The following is a 17,151-nucleotide window of genomic DNA, read 5'->3' on the forward strand; positions in this document are numbered from 1 at the left end:
AGTTACACCGTGCGCATGTGGTGATACTTTGAATATATGTACCTGAACGTATAAAATTTGAACAGCAACGAAGTCATCATTATCAACATTATAAAAATAACCGCCCGGACACCATCACCAAAACGACAACAATAACAACAATATTTACCCGATCTTTACTTTTTAGCGCACAATTCACACCGAGGTAATCAGGCGTGACAATGGTTAATTTTTTATATTCGGCTAATGCGTTCACGCCAATACGTTATATACCTATTTATGTTTCGCTAATAAAGTCATTGATTGGTAATCAATATCATCAATTTATGATACATGTGACATTGTATTCTCTATAGATTATTGTCATTTCTGAACAAATGTACGGATCTAACTTTTACATCGGCAATGATGAACAGTTAGCAATGAAACTGGAAACATAATTGACTGCTTTCAATTTTTAATAAGTTGGACATTTCTTTTAAAATAGCATATAAAGAATGCATTAAACTTGCTTAAATCTACTGGATGATTTAATAAGGTATGTGATCGTGATAGTTTTGTGTTAGTATTTATATATTCGTTTAGTAAGAATTTAAAGATAATGTGGGCTATATGAAATAGTGTACCATAATCATGTATTTCTTTGATTTCCGAAACAATACATATGTCAACTATATGTCAATGACTGTTTTATGTTTTGATATTTTGGAAACGCTGTATGTATGAAACGTTTTTGTTAATACGATGTCTGTTAAAGGAATGCAAGTCACTTATTTGTTTTACCACGCACTTATTACTTATCAACAATTTGGTATATTTTACCCATTTATGCCCTAGCGTTTAGAAGAATGCCTTTGCAAACAGCGTAGACCCAGATGAGACGCCGCATGATGCGGCGTCTCATCTGGGTCTGCGCTGTTTGCTTAACGGAATTTCTGTAAGAAATATTTTAAAGATAGAAATAAATATACTAGACATCCATAATAATGATTAAAGAAATAAATTGATCCAATTTAGAAGGATGGGAGAGTCCTCTTGGCATAAATGGGTTAATTTGATAATTGTTTATACATGTAAGCATAGTAGACTTTAGCAACGCGGTCTTCAAAAAACATAAAACGTCGAAACAAAACACTTGCGAAACAAAGTGACACTACTTGTTTGGTAAATGTCTTATGTTAACAAATGAATTAAATGGAAAATTCTGCCAAACAATTTGTGAAGTGGCCTTTTATAATAATGATGAAACTCGTCTATATTAGTTGTAGTATTGAAATTAGTGTTATAACAAGTATAAATAACATATCTGTATGTCTTAATATAATTTATAAAATATATATATTTATATACTTATTCCATTTCATAAAATATAATCGATGAATTTCCTTAACTTGTCAGTTAAATGAAGCAGAACGATGACGAAACCGGAGAAACATCAACCGAAGACTTTTGAATTATTAATCAAGCGCGTCTTTGTCTCCATAGCGCTTGTCGTCTGCTATTCAACTGAAACGGAAGCTTCTTTAGATGGTACTTATGTACATTATTTTTAAACTCTTACGAATATTTACAATCAAATCCAGTTGTTTATTTTAAAAATTATTTTTAGCACGCACAATTCGCTACGAAAAAAAATTTCAAATTTAAACGACCACAAATTATACTGTTATTTGAATTATAATAGTTTTCTTACCAGCCGCAATTACACATGAAGTGTTAGTAAGAGAATCTGAAAAACATGTGCAAATATCTTATAGTTATATTTGCAAAAATGTATCCAAGCGCTTTCTTAAAAGGCACAGTCTGTATGCTAAAAGTGGCGGTAATTAAATGGTTGATATTGCTGCTTTTGATAACATGATGATGTTGATGATTTTGATATTGATGAAGATGATGATGACGATGACGACGACGATGATGATGATGATGATGATGATGATGATGGTGGTTGTGGTTGTGATAATGATGATGATGATGATGATGTTGATGATGATGATGATATTTTTTTTAAACCTATTTATTTAAGCTCGATAACAAGCCTAAGCTTATATGAAACGCTCTCGAATCCGTTTTCTTGTTGTCTATGGGGGAAACATATAGAACGCTCACACAGTGGGGATCGAACCATTTACTCCAGATCGCTAAGCGGACACCATATCCACAACGCCACGGCGATGATGATGATAATGATGATGATGATGATGATGATGATGATGATGATGATGATGATGATGATGGTGATGATGATGATGATGATGATGATGATGATGATGATGATGATGATGATGATGATGATGGTGATGATGATGATGATGATGATGATGATGATGATGATGATGATGATGAATTGATTTTTATTTGATTGATGATGATGTCATTTTCAGAAATTTCCCCTTATATTAGTAACTATGAGCTAGTGACGTATGATCATGCGGCATTACGTCATGATCATTTGACTAAGCGGTCAACCAACCAACCAGTCATTTTCCAGTTTGCAGCGTTTGGAAGGTAAATGTTGTATCCGTCAAAGCAATAACAGAAAATATCAACATATGGGAATGTAACAAAATATGTTTGTATAAATCTTCAGAAAATTCTCATTTTTAAAAACACATTATTAAGTACTTTATTTTCAATAATAAAAAAAGTCATTAATACTTTAAATATTACACTTCATGCGAACTTCGCTTTTATAATTTAAATTTTAATTAATGGAAGATTTAATATATGGTATGCCTCTTTGTACAGGAATTCTTTAACTCAAGGAAAAGTGTCAGGTAATCAATTATTTGTTGTTGTTTTTTCAGCTTGTCTATCGTTTATGAAAAATGACCAATTCCATACAAAAAACTTGAACATATTTTAAGTTATACTTAAACCGCTATAACCGTTTGTTAACCTTACTTGGTTTTGGTTAGTCTTATAAGCTTATTTAAAATTAAAAGTCGAGACTAGAAAATTTCTAGCACTAGATGGTTTATCCCTTATCAAATCGTTTTCTTCGTGCAGTTTATGTTGATATGAATATTTATACGGGGCTGTGTATGTGCTTACTTAAAATGATATCAAAGACGGTTTATATCAATATAAATAATTTTACAGGACATTTACGCCTATTATGAACCCGATGTCGGATATCTTCCATTCGGACCTGATAGTCGAAACCGGAAACTCATGTTTGCCGTTCTCTTCGTATACGTCGTACAACGGACATATTAAAGGTAGATATACGTGTATTCGACGACGATATGGACTTTTCACATTATCTTTGTATATAAAAGTGTAGAAAATGTATTTGTCAGTCGTGTGTCAAATATGTGAGTCGTGTGTCCAAATATATAACTTGTGTATCTAATTATGAATGTTTATTTCAGTCAACATGAGTAAAGAGAAGACTATGAGCAAAAATAGTTGTATCAAAACAAGTTTAATGAACGGGAAGATGCCATTACGCGTACATTAAATAACACGTATATTTTTGTTGATATCATGTAACATGGGCGACTATATATTGTAATTTAAATCTATCGTTGATATCATGTAACGTGGGCGACTATATATTGTAATTTAAATCTATCGTTGATATCATGTAACGTGGGCGACTATATATTGTAATTTAAATCTATCGTTGATATCATGTAACGTGGGCGACTATATATTGTAATTTAAATCTAACGTTGATATCATGTAACGTGGGCGACTATACATTGTAATTTAAATCTATCGTTGATATCATGTAACGTGGGCGACTATACATTGTAATTTAAATCTATCGTTGATATCATGTAACGTGGGCGACTATACATTGTAATTTAAATCTATCGTTGATATCATGTAACGTGGGCGACTATATATTGTAATTTAAATCTATCGTTGATATCATGTAACGTGGGCGACTATACATTGTAATTTAAATCTATCGTTGATATCATGTAACGTGGGCGACTATACATTGTAATTTAAATCTATCGTTGATTCTCCATTCTTATACAGACTCATATGATCATTTCAAAATGATTTTGCAGAAATTTTTAGCCTGCGTGAAACTAAAGCGCAGACTAAACCGTTTATAAATTCCTAGCATTTTTTTATACAATCATAAATCTTTGTAATATTCTTTTTCAGAGTGTGGAGGAAAGGTTCACGGTATTATCACAAAAGAGGGTAATTTCGAGGGCCGAATAATTACAAACGAAGATATCTACCACATTGAAAGGACAAGTCATTACAAGCACATATCCGATCCTACACCGTATCACACGGTGGTGTACAGGCAATCTGACGTCATTTTTAATATCACCAATGCGAAATGCTCACATGCGCGAAAGATGAAGACAAGCTCAATTGCTGGGAAAACGAAATTCAGTGATTCAGATTCAAAACAGACGCACACCGATTTCGGTTCTGAAAAATGGATGACAAGAAATTATCGGCGCTACAAACGAGGCGCCGATCCCCTGAAAACCACATGCGAACTTTATATGCAGGTTTGAGAATAATTTGCGTAATTTATTAAGAACTTGTTGCGTTGTTGTTTCACTGACCTGTCCGATCTTGAGTTGTCATGATGACATTAAACCTTTTGTTGGTATTCAATAATAACTGATCAGTTGCAAAACGAAGATTGTGTCTGTTTGGTGAAGATTCTGGTAAATTACATTCTGGTTTGACAATTCAGATTCTGGCCATATTTCGTCAATATTTGATAAACAATAAAATAAAATAATGCAAACCCCGTTGTGCTTGGATCTGTTTGAAACTTACAATGTTTTAAAGCAAGCACTAAATTCTATAAATTATAATTCCAGTATAACTACCGATACAACTATAACAATTTCGAATGTAAAACATATTATTATGGTACCTTTCGATTTGTTCTAGGCTGACCACCTGTTGTACGAGAGATATGGAAGCGATATGGACACCGTCATTGAGAAACTGATATTGCACGTGCAAGTCGTGAACGCTATTTTTCAAACAATAGGTACGTTTACCTCTATATAATTGAAATAACGATGTTACATAATGATGATATAAGTATAGATCGCCAACATCAACTTGATAGAATAGAATGGATTTATTCTGGTCCACATAAATATCTGCCGATCATTCGACATTGTTCGTAAGGATAAAGGGTACAATAGAGGACATGTATAGGACAATATTGGACCAGAAACCTGTTGACATTTCGTTATTTTATATATAAAAAATTATTGAGCCTCTTGCTATTTCAAATCTAGGTCTGCAATCCATAGATCGTGTCCACACAACTAGCAAACTGAATAAATGTAATTGTTGTCTTATGTAAAAACAACTGTTTTTCTTATATAACAATTGATCTGAATTATTCCCAGAAAATTGGTTTGATTCAAACAAATTATATAAAAAACACAATTTTCTGACGCGGGAAGTGTACGAGACCTATAATACAATAGCCGTTTTTTATATTTCTGTATCAGGTGTGAATTTTCGAAAAAAATATCTCCCAAAAGAAATTAAGCTTTATTAACTAATTAAGGTTTTAAGTGCAGAACATGGGTATCATGTTGTTTAATATTGAAGTCTTCATCGTTTTTATAATGTTTTATTGAGTTTAAAAAATAAAGAAAACAATTTAAATTATTGGGAACACTAGACGTGTAATATTTATATTGCAGATTTTGAATTTGTCCTTTTCACTTTAACGAATAACTTGTCCAATAGATTTTGATGGCAGCGGAAGCCCGGATAACGTGGGGTTTATAATCAAGAAAATCAAGGTCTGGACGGATCCAAAGGCGGAAGGATACAAATATAGCGGCAACTATGACGTGGACTACTTTCTGGACCTACATTCTAAGGATAATTATGACTCATTCTGCTTGTCGTACTTATTTACTTTTAGGTAAGTTTCGACAATCTGAATAGCAGACATTGTATATATATCAACTACGTCGTTAACACACTCAACAATTGACATATACTAAAAAAGAAAGTGGCAAGAAAGTAATAACCAAGAATGGCAAATAAAACGATAACTTTTGTATTCGATATAAACATACTGTTCGTATGCCAAATTTATCATAACTGTACACAAGTAGAACGCAACTTCGAGCAATTAAAACACATAATCGAAATAACTAGTATTTAAAAAAAAACTTACACGTTAACTCTTTTGTAAAAGACATATACTCGAAGAATTCATCTCATTTGATAATATGCAACGCTTTAAAGTAATTATTCATAAAAAAAGTGTAGCCCTCGATTTTGTTTCGTCTAAGATCGCATAGCCAATTAGTCGTGTTCTGAGAAAACTGGGCATAATGCATGTGCGTAAAGTGTCGTCCCAGTTTGGCCTGTGTACTCCGCACAGGCTAATCAGGGTCGACACTTTCCGCTTTCATTTTTATGACTTTTTTCGTTTAAATGAAGTTTTAAAAAAAAGCAAAAAAGCAAATTAAGGCGGAAAGTGTCGTCCCTGATTAGCCTATGCGGACTAATCTGGCTAATTTGGGACGACACTTTACGCACATGCATTATGCCCAGTTTTCTCAGAACACGACTCATTGGCTATGCACAAGCATTTAGCCCAGTTTCTCAGAACGCGATTCCAATTATTTCGAATAACATCGCTTGGAATAAGCAAGCGCGTGCTTTTGTGTACGACTGAAAAATGAGCCGTGCTCTGTGAAAAAAAAAGGTTTAATGCATTTGCGTAAAGAGTCGTCCCAGTCCGCACAGGCTTATCAGGGACGACACTTTCCGCCTAAACTAATTGGATTTTTGCTAAGAAGAGACTTTCTTTAAACAAAAAATTTCATAAAAGCGGAAAGTGTCGTCTCTGATTAGCCTGTGCGGCCTGCGGACTGCACAGGCTTATCTGGGATGACACTTTACGCACATGCATGAAATCCTCTTTTCCAAATAATTGGCCAACTCGATATTTTAATGCAACGTAAACACTATGCATTGAGAAATTAAAAGTAATTAAAACTAAAATAACTTGATCCTAGATTTGCAAATCCATCGAACTTATAATGAAACGCATCGAACTTTTAATGAAACGGCAGTACATTTACATGAGCGAAAAAAAGTATTACAATCCGCTAGTATTTTATTTAAGGCAAGTGAACATTTTCATTCTTAAAACAGAGAACTAGATTTCCAACAACAATAAACATAACATCAAAGTGCAATCGATCATTTCAGCACGACAAGTTCAATTGTGTCTTGTTCTGTGAAAAATGGTTAAATGCATGTGCGTAAAGTGTCGCCTCAGACAGTCCGCACAGGCTAATCAGGGACGACACTTTCCGCTTTAATGGTAGTTTTCGTTTAAAGGAAGTGCCATTTTACCAAAAATCTAGTTTAAGTGGAAAGTGTCGTCCCTGATTAGCCTGTGCGGACTGCACAGGCTAATCTGGGACGATACTCTACGTACATGCATTATGCTCATTTTTCTCAGAACATGACACTATTCTAACACATAAATGTTGCTTTTAGGGACTTTTCAGACGGTGTTTTGGGTCTCGCGTGGATTGGAGACTTACAAGGGTCGGGTGGAGTGTGCGAGAAATATAAGGTATTATATGTGATGATAAGCGACTGTGGACTTATTTGTTTTTTTCTGTTTGATACATTCCAATGCGGTATGTATGGAGGCATTTAAAATAAACCGACTATTCTTTAGCAGACGTTTTTCCTGACCGTATGGGTATGTGTGCACACTTCCATTTCAGACTTTAGAGGCGAATCACTGAGATCTGACACTAGGCATTTTAAGATTTAATTATGGGTGTTTATTTCGTTGCAATACATATTATTTTGTATAGGTGTGTCTTACTTAATTGTTTTGCTGTATTGTACATAGTAATCTACATGTATCGCAGTTGGTAAAATAATTTTAGCAAAGATACAACAAACTGTTCGTAATACAACGATCATATTTAGTTGATTTTTTTATTTGTGATGAAACTTTCGCTCAATTGGTCATTGCCGGTTCGGGTTCTAGTTCAATGTACCCCGGGTATTCTTAAGTATACTTAAATGCGTCCCGAGTGCGGAAAATATACTAAAGATTCCAGGTCATTCTCGCTAAATTGATCGTTGTCGGCGTTTTTCATATAAAGTATGTTCATATTTACGTCAATATTTTTGAAAATGGACTCTATATTTTTGAAACTCAAACTCAACAAAAGAAAGTGGATGCAAGTTAAAGAGACTTTTGTTTCGTTTTACGTAGCGCGTTTTTCGACAGTGGTTTTGGCGGGAATAAAACTCGGGTAACTTCTAAATGGGCCGGGTACGTTTTATTATATTTTCCGTATCCGGGGGACTTTTAAGTATACTTAAGAGTAACCGGGGACATTTAAGTAGTATCCATGCCGACAAGGATCAATCGAGCGTTAATTTCCCTATTTAAGACATACGAATGCAAATCATAGATTAATAATTGTATTCAGGTATGGAAATTTAGCCCGAGGCGATTTGTTTTGAAACGGGCAAGTCAATTTTAGAAGTTAGTCGTCTCGCAGGGTAACTGGCGTTTAAAAGACTCGATACAATTTTCTTGAATCTATCATGAATAAATATTGTGTAGGAAATCGCTAAACTAATATACGTATTATCATCATCATAATGAAATGTGTCAACGTGTTTATTTTAGACATACCAAGGCATAGGCATGAGTCTCAACACCGGCATTGTGACCACGCTGAACTACGGTTCGGACATACCGCCGGCAGTCTCATATGTAACCTTCGCCCACGAAATCGGCCACAACTTTGGATCAGACGTCAGTAGAGCCCAGTGCTTATGTGTTTATTGTGTCGAAGTTTTTACTTCTTTTATTGCGCTTGAAATTAGAGGTTAACCCATTTATGCCCATTGGACTCTCCCATCCTTCTAAATTGGATCAATGTATTTCCAAAATAAGGGATGTCTAGTATATTTATTTCTATATTTAGAATATTAATTACAGAAATTCCTTTAAGCAAACAGCGTAGACCCTGATGAGACGCCGCATCATGTGGCGTCTCATCTGGGTCTACGCTGTTTGCAAAGGCCTTTTTTTCTAGACGCTTGGCATTAATCGGTTAACCCAGCCTTTAGGCTGGTTTAAATACACAGTGTTTTTCACTAATCGTTCCATTAAATTTTATGGTTAGTGTAGTGCTTCATGTTTTGTCCTTTAATCGTTCATTACTAGCTGATTGTGAAAAAAAATATTCTGAGGATTCAAAGCAGTATCATTGCTCTTTTATTTCGATGATACGTATTGTTATATAATAGTATAGTATATTCGTAATCTTAGACAAAATACATATAAACATTTCAGCATGACCCGGATTCCAGTCCCATCTGCGCTCCGGGAGATCCAACCGGAAATTACATCATGTATTCGCACGCGACTCCAGGCACAAAGCCGAACAATAATAAAATGTCTAGTTGCAGCATAGAGTCGATTGGTCCTATTTTAGAAGCCAAAGCATGGAGTGCGGTTGGATGTTTTGTTCGTAAGTGTTCTTGTTTAAACTTTTTTTTTTACATTATTCACACATTAACTTTGGACCGGCTATATTTAAGTCACCATGTTTGTTGGTTGATCTATTGGTTTGTGAGTCGGTTGGATGTAATTTCTTTATTCCGACCGGCGGCATTCGTTGTGTATTCAGAGCTCACGGTCAGATCTGTGGTAACCGGTATAGAGTTACTGCTGTTGGGTATTGAATGCGCGTACATGATACGATAAGATATATACTATGATTTTTATGTTAATTGTGTTTTCAGTGGTTTCTTCATTTCTACGGTAACGCTTTGGAATTGTTGGGTGTACAGTATGAATGTGTGTGAGAAAAGACTGCATATAATATCTCAAATGACACAGGTCTATATGTAGTGTACGTGTGGTGAAAGGAAATGGGGATTAGGATTGAGTTTAGGACTGTGTGCGTGTGTTAATTATGCGATATGCTATGATAGGTGTGTGCTGTTGTTTATTTTTTCTCAGAGAACACGGGTCAGATATGTGGTAACCGTGTTGTCGAGGGGGACGAGGAGTGTGACTGCGGGTGGGGCGAGGAGTGCGTCGAGAGCTGCTGCAACCCCCAGGTAGAGAACCCAGGGCTGCCCGGGTTGGAGACCCCGTGCACACGGAAATCATCCGCCGTTTGCAGGTCTGTTTTCTATTTTTAACCTTATGACGTATTTGTCGTGAATTTATTCTTACTCCGGAGATGGTGAATTTTATAAGACCTTGGAGGCATGTAACTAAAAAAGTTGTTTTGACGTTATTTAATAACACCCGACGACGTTTTGAAGCCTTATAAAATTAAATGCCACACTATCTTTGTGAAATCATCAACCTTCTTTAAATGCTCAATAACACCCCTTCGAGATATAACACAATTGGAAAACACCTTCTCAAATCTGGGGACATAAACGAATCAGAACCATGTACATACTTAAACTTTTAACCCATTCATGCCTAGCGTCCTGAAAAAAGGACATTGCAAACAGCGTAGACCCAGATGAAACGCCGCATGATGCGGCGTCTCATCTGGGTCTACGCTGTTTGCTTAAAGGAATTTCTGAAACAAATATTCTAAATATAGACAAAAGTATACCAGACACCCCTAATTTGGAAATAAATTGATTCAATTTAGAAGGATGGGAGAGTCCACTAGGCATGAATGGGTTAATTTGACTGTGTACATATACATGTTCGATTGTGTAAACATATAGTTCAAACTGTAATGCACGATTTGTTTATCCATATTACTTTGCACACCATATCAACTTAAATTATTGCAATGTAACTACACGTATTATGTTTGCATAAAAGGGGTCAGCGTTGTTTGTGCCTTAGGATTAAATTATGTTTTCATCACCGGAAATGTGGAGATAGTGTTACGAGTATTGACATGGTAAAAAACGCATGATGCCGGCATTGTTTGATTCCGACCAATGCCACTTTCACTTTTTAGATCGTATAAGCAAGACTCTGATTGGCAAACTAATAGGTTGTCAGAATGTGAACTTAAATAAAACGTCCAAAGAACATGAGAAGAAGTGTATCCTAAAAATGTGTTTTCGAAGGTTGATGTCGATGGGCTTCGAAAATTGCACATTCCCTCGTTTCATGCATTTGTTTTGCTTCTAACAACGATTTCAGTTAAATTGTTCAGAAAATGTATTATAAATCTTCAAAACCAAAGAAACAAAATCGACACACGCGCAAATTCCCAATATAAAAAAAATCACGTCCATAGATTGTATGATCGCCTACCGTAATCGATAATGCGCATGCGTATAGCGAGTACTATGTGTGCATTTTCTTCTTAATGATTGAATAATTCCAACTTATATTCCAGCGCGCGCGAAGGGTCCTCCAGACACATTCTAATGGTTATCAACAGTTTATACAAATAAGACCTGTAGATGTGTACAGCAGTCATTCAATAAATACTAATCTTAATAAATCAATGTATGCCCAGCAACCGTCGATATGCATCTTTATGATATTTTGAACGTTCTCTTTGCAGTCCCAGCGAGGGTGCGTGCTGCAAGAACGACTGCACGTACTCTGGCACGGATCACTCGTGCAGGAATGAATCCGGCTGTCTGGACGAGGCTTTCTGCAAATATCCTTGCCTCTTTTTTCCCACTATGTTTTAATGTTTTTTGTTTTTTATTTAATTGTTTTTCGGCGTAGCTGCTTAACGTCACTTTTGACCTTGCCTGACCTGTGTAAGTGTCCAATAAAATTAAAATAAAATTTCCCGCGGCTAGACACGAATGAATACACTTTATTTATTCCATTGGCTGATTTGAGTATACCACCAGAACATTGGGAACATATCCGCGTCTTTGTTACACTTTTTTACTGCATGAAACAATTGTATCTCTAATGAAAAGGCTTAATTGATAGAACAGTTTTACAATCAACTCTCGACATCAATACAGTTTGTGCGTGCACCTTTTCTTTTCAAAGGAATGCCAGCGCAAGAGTGTTTGTACTTAAAGGCTTTGTTCTCATATTCAGTACTTACCTCCATATTCCTGTCAACATGTCAACATGTAAAAGTATAAAGAGCAGTGGAAGCGTGGCCTCACTTTGCATTTCAACCCGCGAGGTATCAGGGTCAGTTCGCGGCCAATGTCTTCACGACTACCTTATGTGCTGACCTGAGTTAGCGGCCAGTAAAATAATCGTTATATGATATAGACGCTATCCGTGAAAAAGGTGACCTGGAATTTTCTTTAGACCAGAAATATGTTAAATGAAGATATTCAGCGATATAATTATGGTATGTCAATAATAGATTCTTAATGTGTTTTCAACAATACCATGATAAATATTATTTTTGATTACTTTAACAAGAATTATTCCACCATATTGACTAATGTATTAAGCATGAGTGCGATGATTCTTGATATTGTTAATAATCGAATCAAATAGCAATGCCCGACAAACCACTAAAATAGGTTTGTTCTAAGAACGCGCCCATAAATATTTAAAATATGTACGGATACTTCGCATGTGGCCGGTTGACTCATATGTTTTAATTTCGTTTCCATTCTTCTTTTGGTGTTCTGTTTTGTATCTATAGGTTTATGACCAGCAATATGTAATAATGTAAAATAAGCCGCGAAAACTCCGCGTAACACTGCGTGTGATGCAGCTAAGAACTGCACAAAAAAGACATTCGCTATCCTTGATCTCATTCATTGAACTCTTTACCTTTCACCAACTCCAACCACAATCAACGCCGTATATCTTTTTGAAAGATATTTCTTGTTTATTTATATGTGCTTGAAGTTTGACTCTTATAATATATTCTATAGCGATACGCTTTAATGCGATAATTAAGGTACCGTGTTTGATGGAATACATCATTAAAGTTATATAATACAATACTATTATCTTGAAGTCCATTATTTCACGTCAACAATGCATAGACAAAAATGTAATTTCCTCCCTCGACTGTTTAAGCATGCATGTTATATGCAATATTACATCCAGCAGGCTTAAAAGTATGAGGCTTATTTTTCTTTAAATTGCATACGTTTACCACAACTTCCACAGTTTCGCCAGAAACTCGTTATGTTCTTTTATCCTTAAATGACATCACTGGAACGTCATCAATATGCCCGTCTTCTGCGCACAAAGCGAACACAACTTCCTGTGGTGGCGAGGATTCCTCTCTCGTGTGCTTCAACGGGGTAAGCATCTTTTTGTAGCTCACCTGATTGCTCAGGTGAGCTTTTGTGACCGGTTTTTGTCCGTCGTCCGTCCGTCCGTCCGTCCACATTTGTTCGCAAACACTCTAGAGGCCTCATTTATTGTCCGATCTTCATGAAACTTGGTCATAAGATTTGTACCAATGATATTTCGATCGAGTTCGAAACTGGGTCATGCTGGATCAAAAACTAGGTCACTAGGTCACAAAAAAGAAAAACCTTGTTAACACTGTAGAAGTCACATTTCATGCCCAATCTTCATGTAACTTTGTCAAAATGTTTGCCTTAATGATATGTTGATGGAGTTCAAAAGTGGTTCCGGTCCGTTGAAAAACATGGCCGCCAGTGGGCGGGGCAGTTTTCCTTATTTGGCTATAGAGAAACATTGTAAACACGCTAGAAGTCACAAGTTTTGCCCAATCATCATGAAAGTTGGTCAAAACATTGGTTGTATTGAGTTCGAAAATGGTCCAGATCGGTGAAAAAACATGGCCGCCAGTTGGTGTGGCTTTTTTTCCATATGTATATAGGGAAAACATGTGAACACTCTAGAAGTCACTATTTTTGGCCCAATGTTCATGAAATTTGGTCAAAATGTTTGCCTTAATGATATGTTGGTTGAGTTCAAAAGTGGTTCCGGTTCGTTGAAAAACATGGCCGCATGTGGGCGGGGCAGTTTTCCTTATTTGGCTATAGAGAAACCTTGTAAACACTCTAGAAGTCACATGTTTGCCCAATCATCGTGAAAGTTGGTCAAAACATTGGTTTTATTGATATCTCGGACGAGATTTAAAATGGTCTAGATCGGTGAAAAAACATGGACGCCAGTGGGCGGGGCATTTTTCTCTATATGTATATAGTGAAAACATGTAAACACTCTAGAAGTCACATTTTTGGCCCAATGTTCATGAAATTTGGTCAGAACATTTGTTTTCTTGATAAAAGAGTTGAGTTCAAAAATGGTTCCAGTCAGTTGAATAACATGGCTGCCGGGGGGGGGGGGGGCAGTTTTCTTATATATTCATATAGTAAAAAAAGCTTGTGAACACTCTAGAAGTCACATTATTTTCCCAATCATCATGAAACTTGGTGACACGATTAGTTTTATATATATCTCAGATGAGTGCGCAAATGGTCCCGATCGGTCAAAACACATGGCCGCCATGGGGGTGGGGCAGTTTTCCTAATGTGACTAGAGAGAAACCTTGTGATCGAACACTAAAGAAGTCACAATTTTGCCTAATCATCGTGAAACTTAGTCAATACATTGGTTTTATTGATTATTCGGACAATTTGGAAAATGGATCAGATTGGTGAAACACACTTTTTAGCTCACCTGATTGCTCAGGTGAGGTTTTATGATTTGTCTTTGTCTGCCGTCCATCCGTCAACATTTGGTTTGTAAACACTCTAGCATTCACATTTCTCAAGCATTCTTTATCAAATTTGCTGAAAGATCTCAGTCAAGTTTGATTTTGAGCAAAATCACATAATAAATGCCATAGTTGTTGCCCTTAGATTGTCCAAATTTTCATTATATTATACAAAATCCTTGTAAACACTCTAGAGGTCACAATTTTGTTTCAGATTTTATGAATCTTGGTCATATTTATTTTTGTAAGCAAAGTTTGATGTTTGGTGAGGGGGGTCAACTCAAAATATAGGAAACCAGGTCAAATCTTACAAAAATAAAAACACTCCATGCGCCAGAGATTTGGTTCAATAGTGATGAAACTTGACCAGGATGTTTGTCTGGACAATATCTAGACAAAGTGTGACATTTGGTAAAGATTGAATGAACCGACTCCTCTCAGGTTAGCGAACTAGGGCCATCTTGGCCCTCTTGTTTAAGAAAGCGACCTGTAACATTTAGACCGTTTCGCGTATAAATTGTGATTACCAACCTTGAATTAAAGAATGGCATGACACTCCTAGATCATCCCAAAGGGATTAAAGATTGCGTGCACGGTAATAATCAAAACTATTAAATATGCTGTACTATTTTTGGAAAGAAACACATAACGTAGATATAAATCAAAGTACTGACAGTACTGGTATGTCGATGCCTTTGAAGAGGATGGATATATATGAGCATCAATTAAAGTTGATCTACATCATCACAATTGTGTATGTGGGTACAAAAAAAAATTTTGGTACACAAATTTTGGGAACGAAAAAAAATATACAAAAAATTTCGTTACGAAAAAAATTGGGTACGAAAAAAAAATAAAATGGATACGAATTCTTTTTGCAACAAAATAAAAATTTGATACGAAAAATAATTGGGTACGAACAATTTTGGTACGAAAAAATGGGGGTACGGGGACGTAGTTCCCCTGGGGAACTTGACCCAAAGTCAAGTCACATATTTAAATCTAGGCCATGTCAAACTCAAAGTGTCAAAGTCAAATGAAAGATGCGTTCATTAATTATTGTCCCATTGTTTACTACTGCGGTGAGTTTTTATATAATATAACTGATGACCATCATGTGAGAGTTAATTCACATTATCATTTAGCAGCCTTTTAGATAACACAGTTGGCTAGTTTTTAATGTCACTTCTAGGGATCAAACCCGCAGCACATCCTCCTGCAATCAAAGACGACACTCTACCACTAGGCTTTTAGGAAGATTCTGATATTTTTCGATCCCTCGTCAGAGCAACCAAACATTAAGTCAAATATGGCTGACTCGGTATTATTGAGTCAGTTCATGTGAGATAATGGAAGATGCAACATCTCTCACGCCCCCTAACATGGCATTGAGCAGTATTCAATTCTCAACAAGAAAGTGCTGGAGTCATTGATCCCGAGGGACCAGAAACAAGAGGGCCATGATGGTTCTGTATCGCTCCACTGTTTTTGTATGTGAAACAAGGGCTGTTTGTAAAACATGCATGCCCCCCATATGGGCTGTCAGCTGTAGTGGCAGCCGTTGTGTGAATACGTTTTCTTGACACTGTGACCTTGAACTTTGACATAGTGACATGAAAATCAATAGGGGTCATCTGCGAGTCATGATCAATGTACCTATGAAGTTTAATGATCCTAGGCGTAAGCTTTCTTGAGTTATCATCCGGAAACCATTTTACTGTGTCAAGTTACCGTGACCTTGACCTTTGACCTAGTGACCTGAAAGTCGATTGGGATCATCTGCGAGTCATGATCAATGTACCTATGAAGGTTCATGATCCTAGGCGTAAGCGTTCTTGAGTTATCATCCGGAAACCATTTTTCTAAGTTGAGTCACCGTGACCTTGACCTTTGACCTAGTGACCTGAAAATCAATAGGGGTCATCTGCGAGTCATGATCAATGTGCCTATGAAGTTTCATGATCCTAGGCATACGCATTCTCGAGTTATCATCCGGAAACCATTTTACTATTTCGATGCACCGTGACCTTAACCTTCGACTTAGTAACCTTAAAATCAAAAAGGGTCATATGCGAGTCATGATCAATGTACCTATAAAGTTTCATGATCCTAGGCATAAGCGTTCTTGAGTTATCATCCGGAAACCATTTTACTATTTCATATCACCGTGACCTTGTCCTTCGACCTAGTAACTTAAAATCAATAGGGGTCATCTGCGAATCATGATCAATGTGCCTATGAAGTTTCATGATCCTTGGCATAAGCGTTCTTGAGTTATCAACCGGAAACTATTTTACTATTTCGGGTCACCGTGACCTTGACCTAGTGACCTGAAAATAAATAGGGGTCATCTGCGAGTCATGATCAATGTACCTTTAAAGGATCATGATCCTAGGCCTAAGCGTTCTTGAATTATCATCCGGAAACCATCTGGTGGACGGACATACGGCATACGGATGGACGGACGTACCGACATGAGCAAAACAATATACCCCCTCTTCTTCGAAGGGGGGGCATAAAAAGCGTGCAATGCGCATGGGTTGAAATGTACTCAAGCATTGGACTTTCTCTTTCTATC

At 36.3% G+C, this 17,151-nt stretch overlaps 1 protein-coding gene across 1 annotated transcript in view; it reads left to right on the top strand.

Moving 5' to 3' along the window:
• The first annotated feature begins 1,381 nt into the window (after positions 1 to 1,381).
• Positions 1,382 to 17,151, top strand: part of LOC127869545 (disintegrin and metalloproteinase domain-containing protein 10-like) — a 92,271-nt gene continuing 76,501 nt past the window's right edge. The window contains exons 1-12 of the mRNA XM_052412198.1: positions 1,382 to 1,509; positions 2,364 to 2,487; positions 3,082 to 3,200; positions 4,105 to 4,466; positions 4,861 to 4,963; positions 5,683 to 5,863; positions 7,462 to 7,540; positions 8,624 to 8,752; positions 9,296 to 9,473; positions 9,968 to 10,133; positions 11,502 to 11,600; positions 13,092 to 13,182. Of these exons, the coding sequence (XP_052268158.1) occupies positions 1,395 to 1,509; positions 2,364 to 2,487; positions 3,082 to 3,200; positions 4,105 to 4,466; positions 4,861 to 4,963; positions 5,683 to 5,863; positions 7,462 to 7,540; positions 8,624 to 8,752; positions 9,296 to 9,473; positions 9,968 to 10,133; positions 11,502 to 11,600; positions 13,092 to 13,182 (1,746 nt within the window). The 5' untranslated portion in view covers positions 1,382 to 1,394. The remainder of the gene's footprint in view (positions 1,510 to 2,363; positions 2,488 to 3,081; positions 3,201 to 4,104; positions 4,467 to 4,860; positions 4,964 to 5,682; positions 5,864 to 7,461; positions 7,541 to 8,623; positions 8,753 to 9,295; positions 9,474 to 9,967; positions 10,134 to 11,501; positions 11,601 to 13,091; positions 13,183 to 17,151) is intronic.

The sequence above is a fragment of the Dreissena polymorpha genome, chromosome 2, assembly GCF_020536995.1.
Source record: "Dreissena polymorpha isolate Duluth1 chromosome 2, UMN_Dpol_1.0, whole genome shotgun sequence".
NCBI classification, from domain to species: Eukaryota; Metazoa; Mollusca; class Bivalvia; order Myida; family Dreissenidae; genus Dreissena; species Dreissena polymorpha.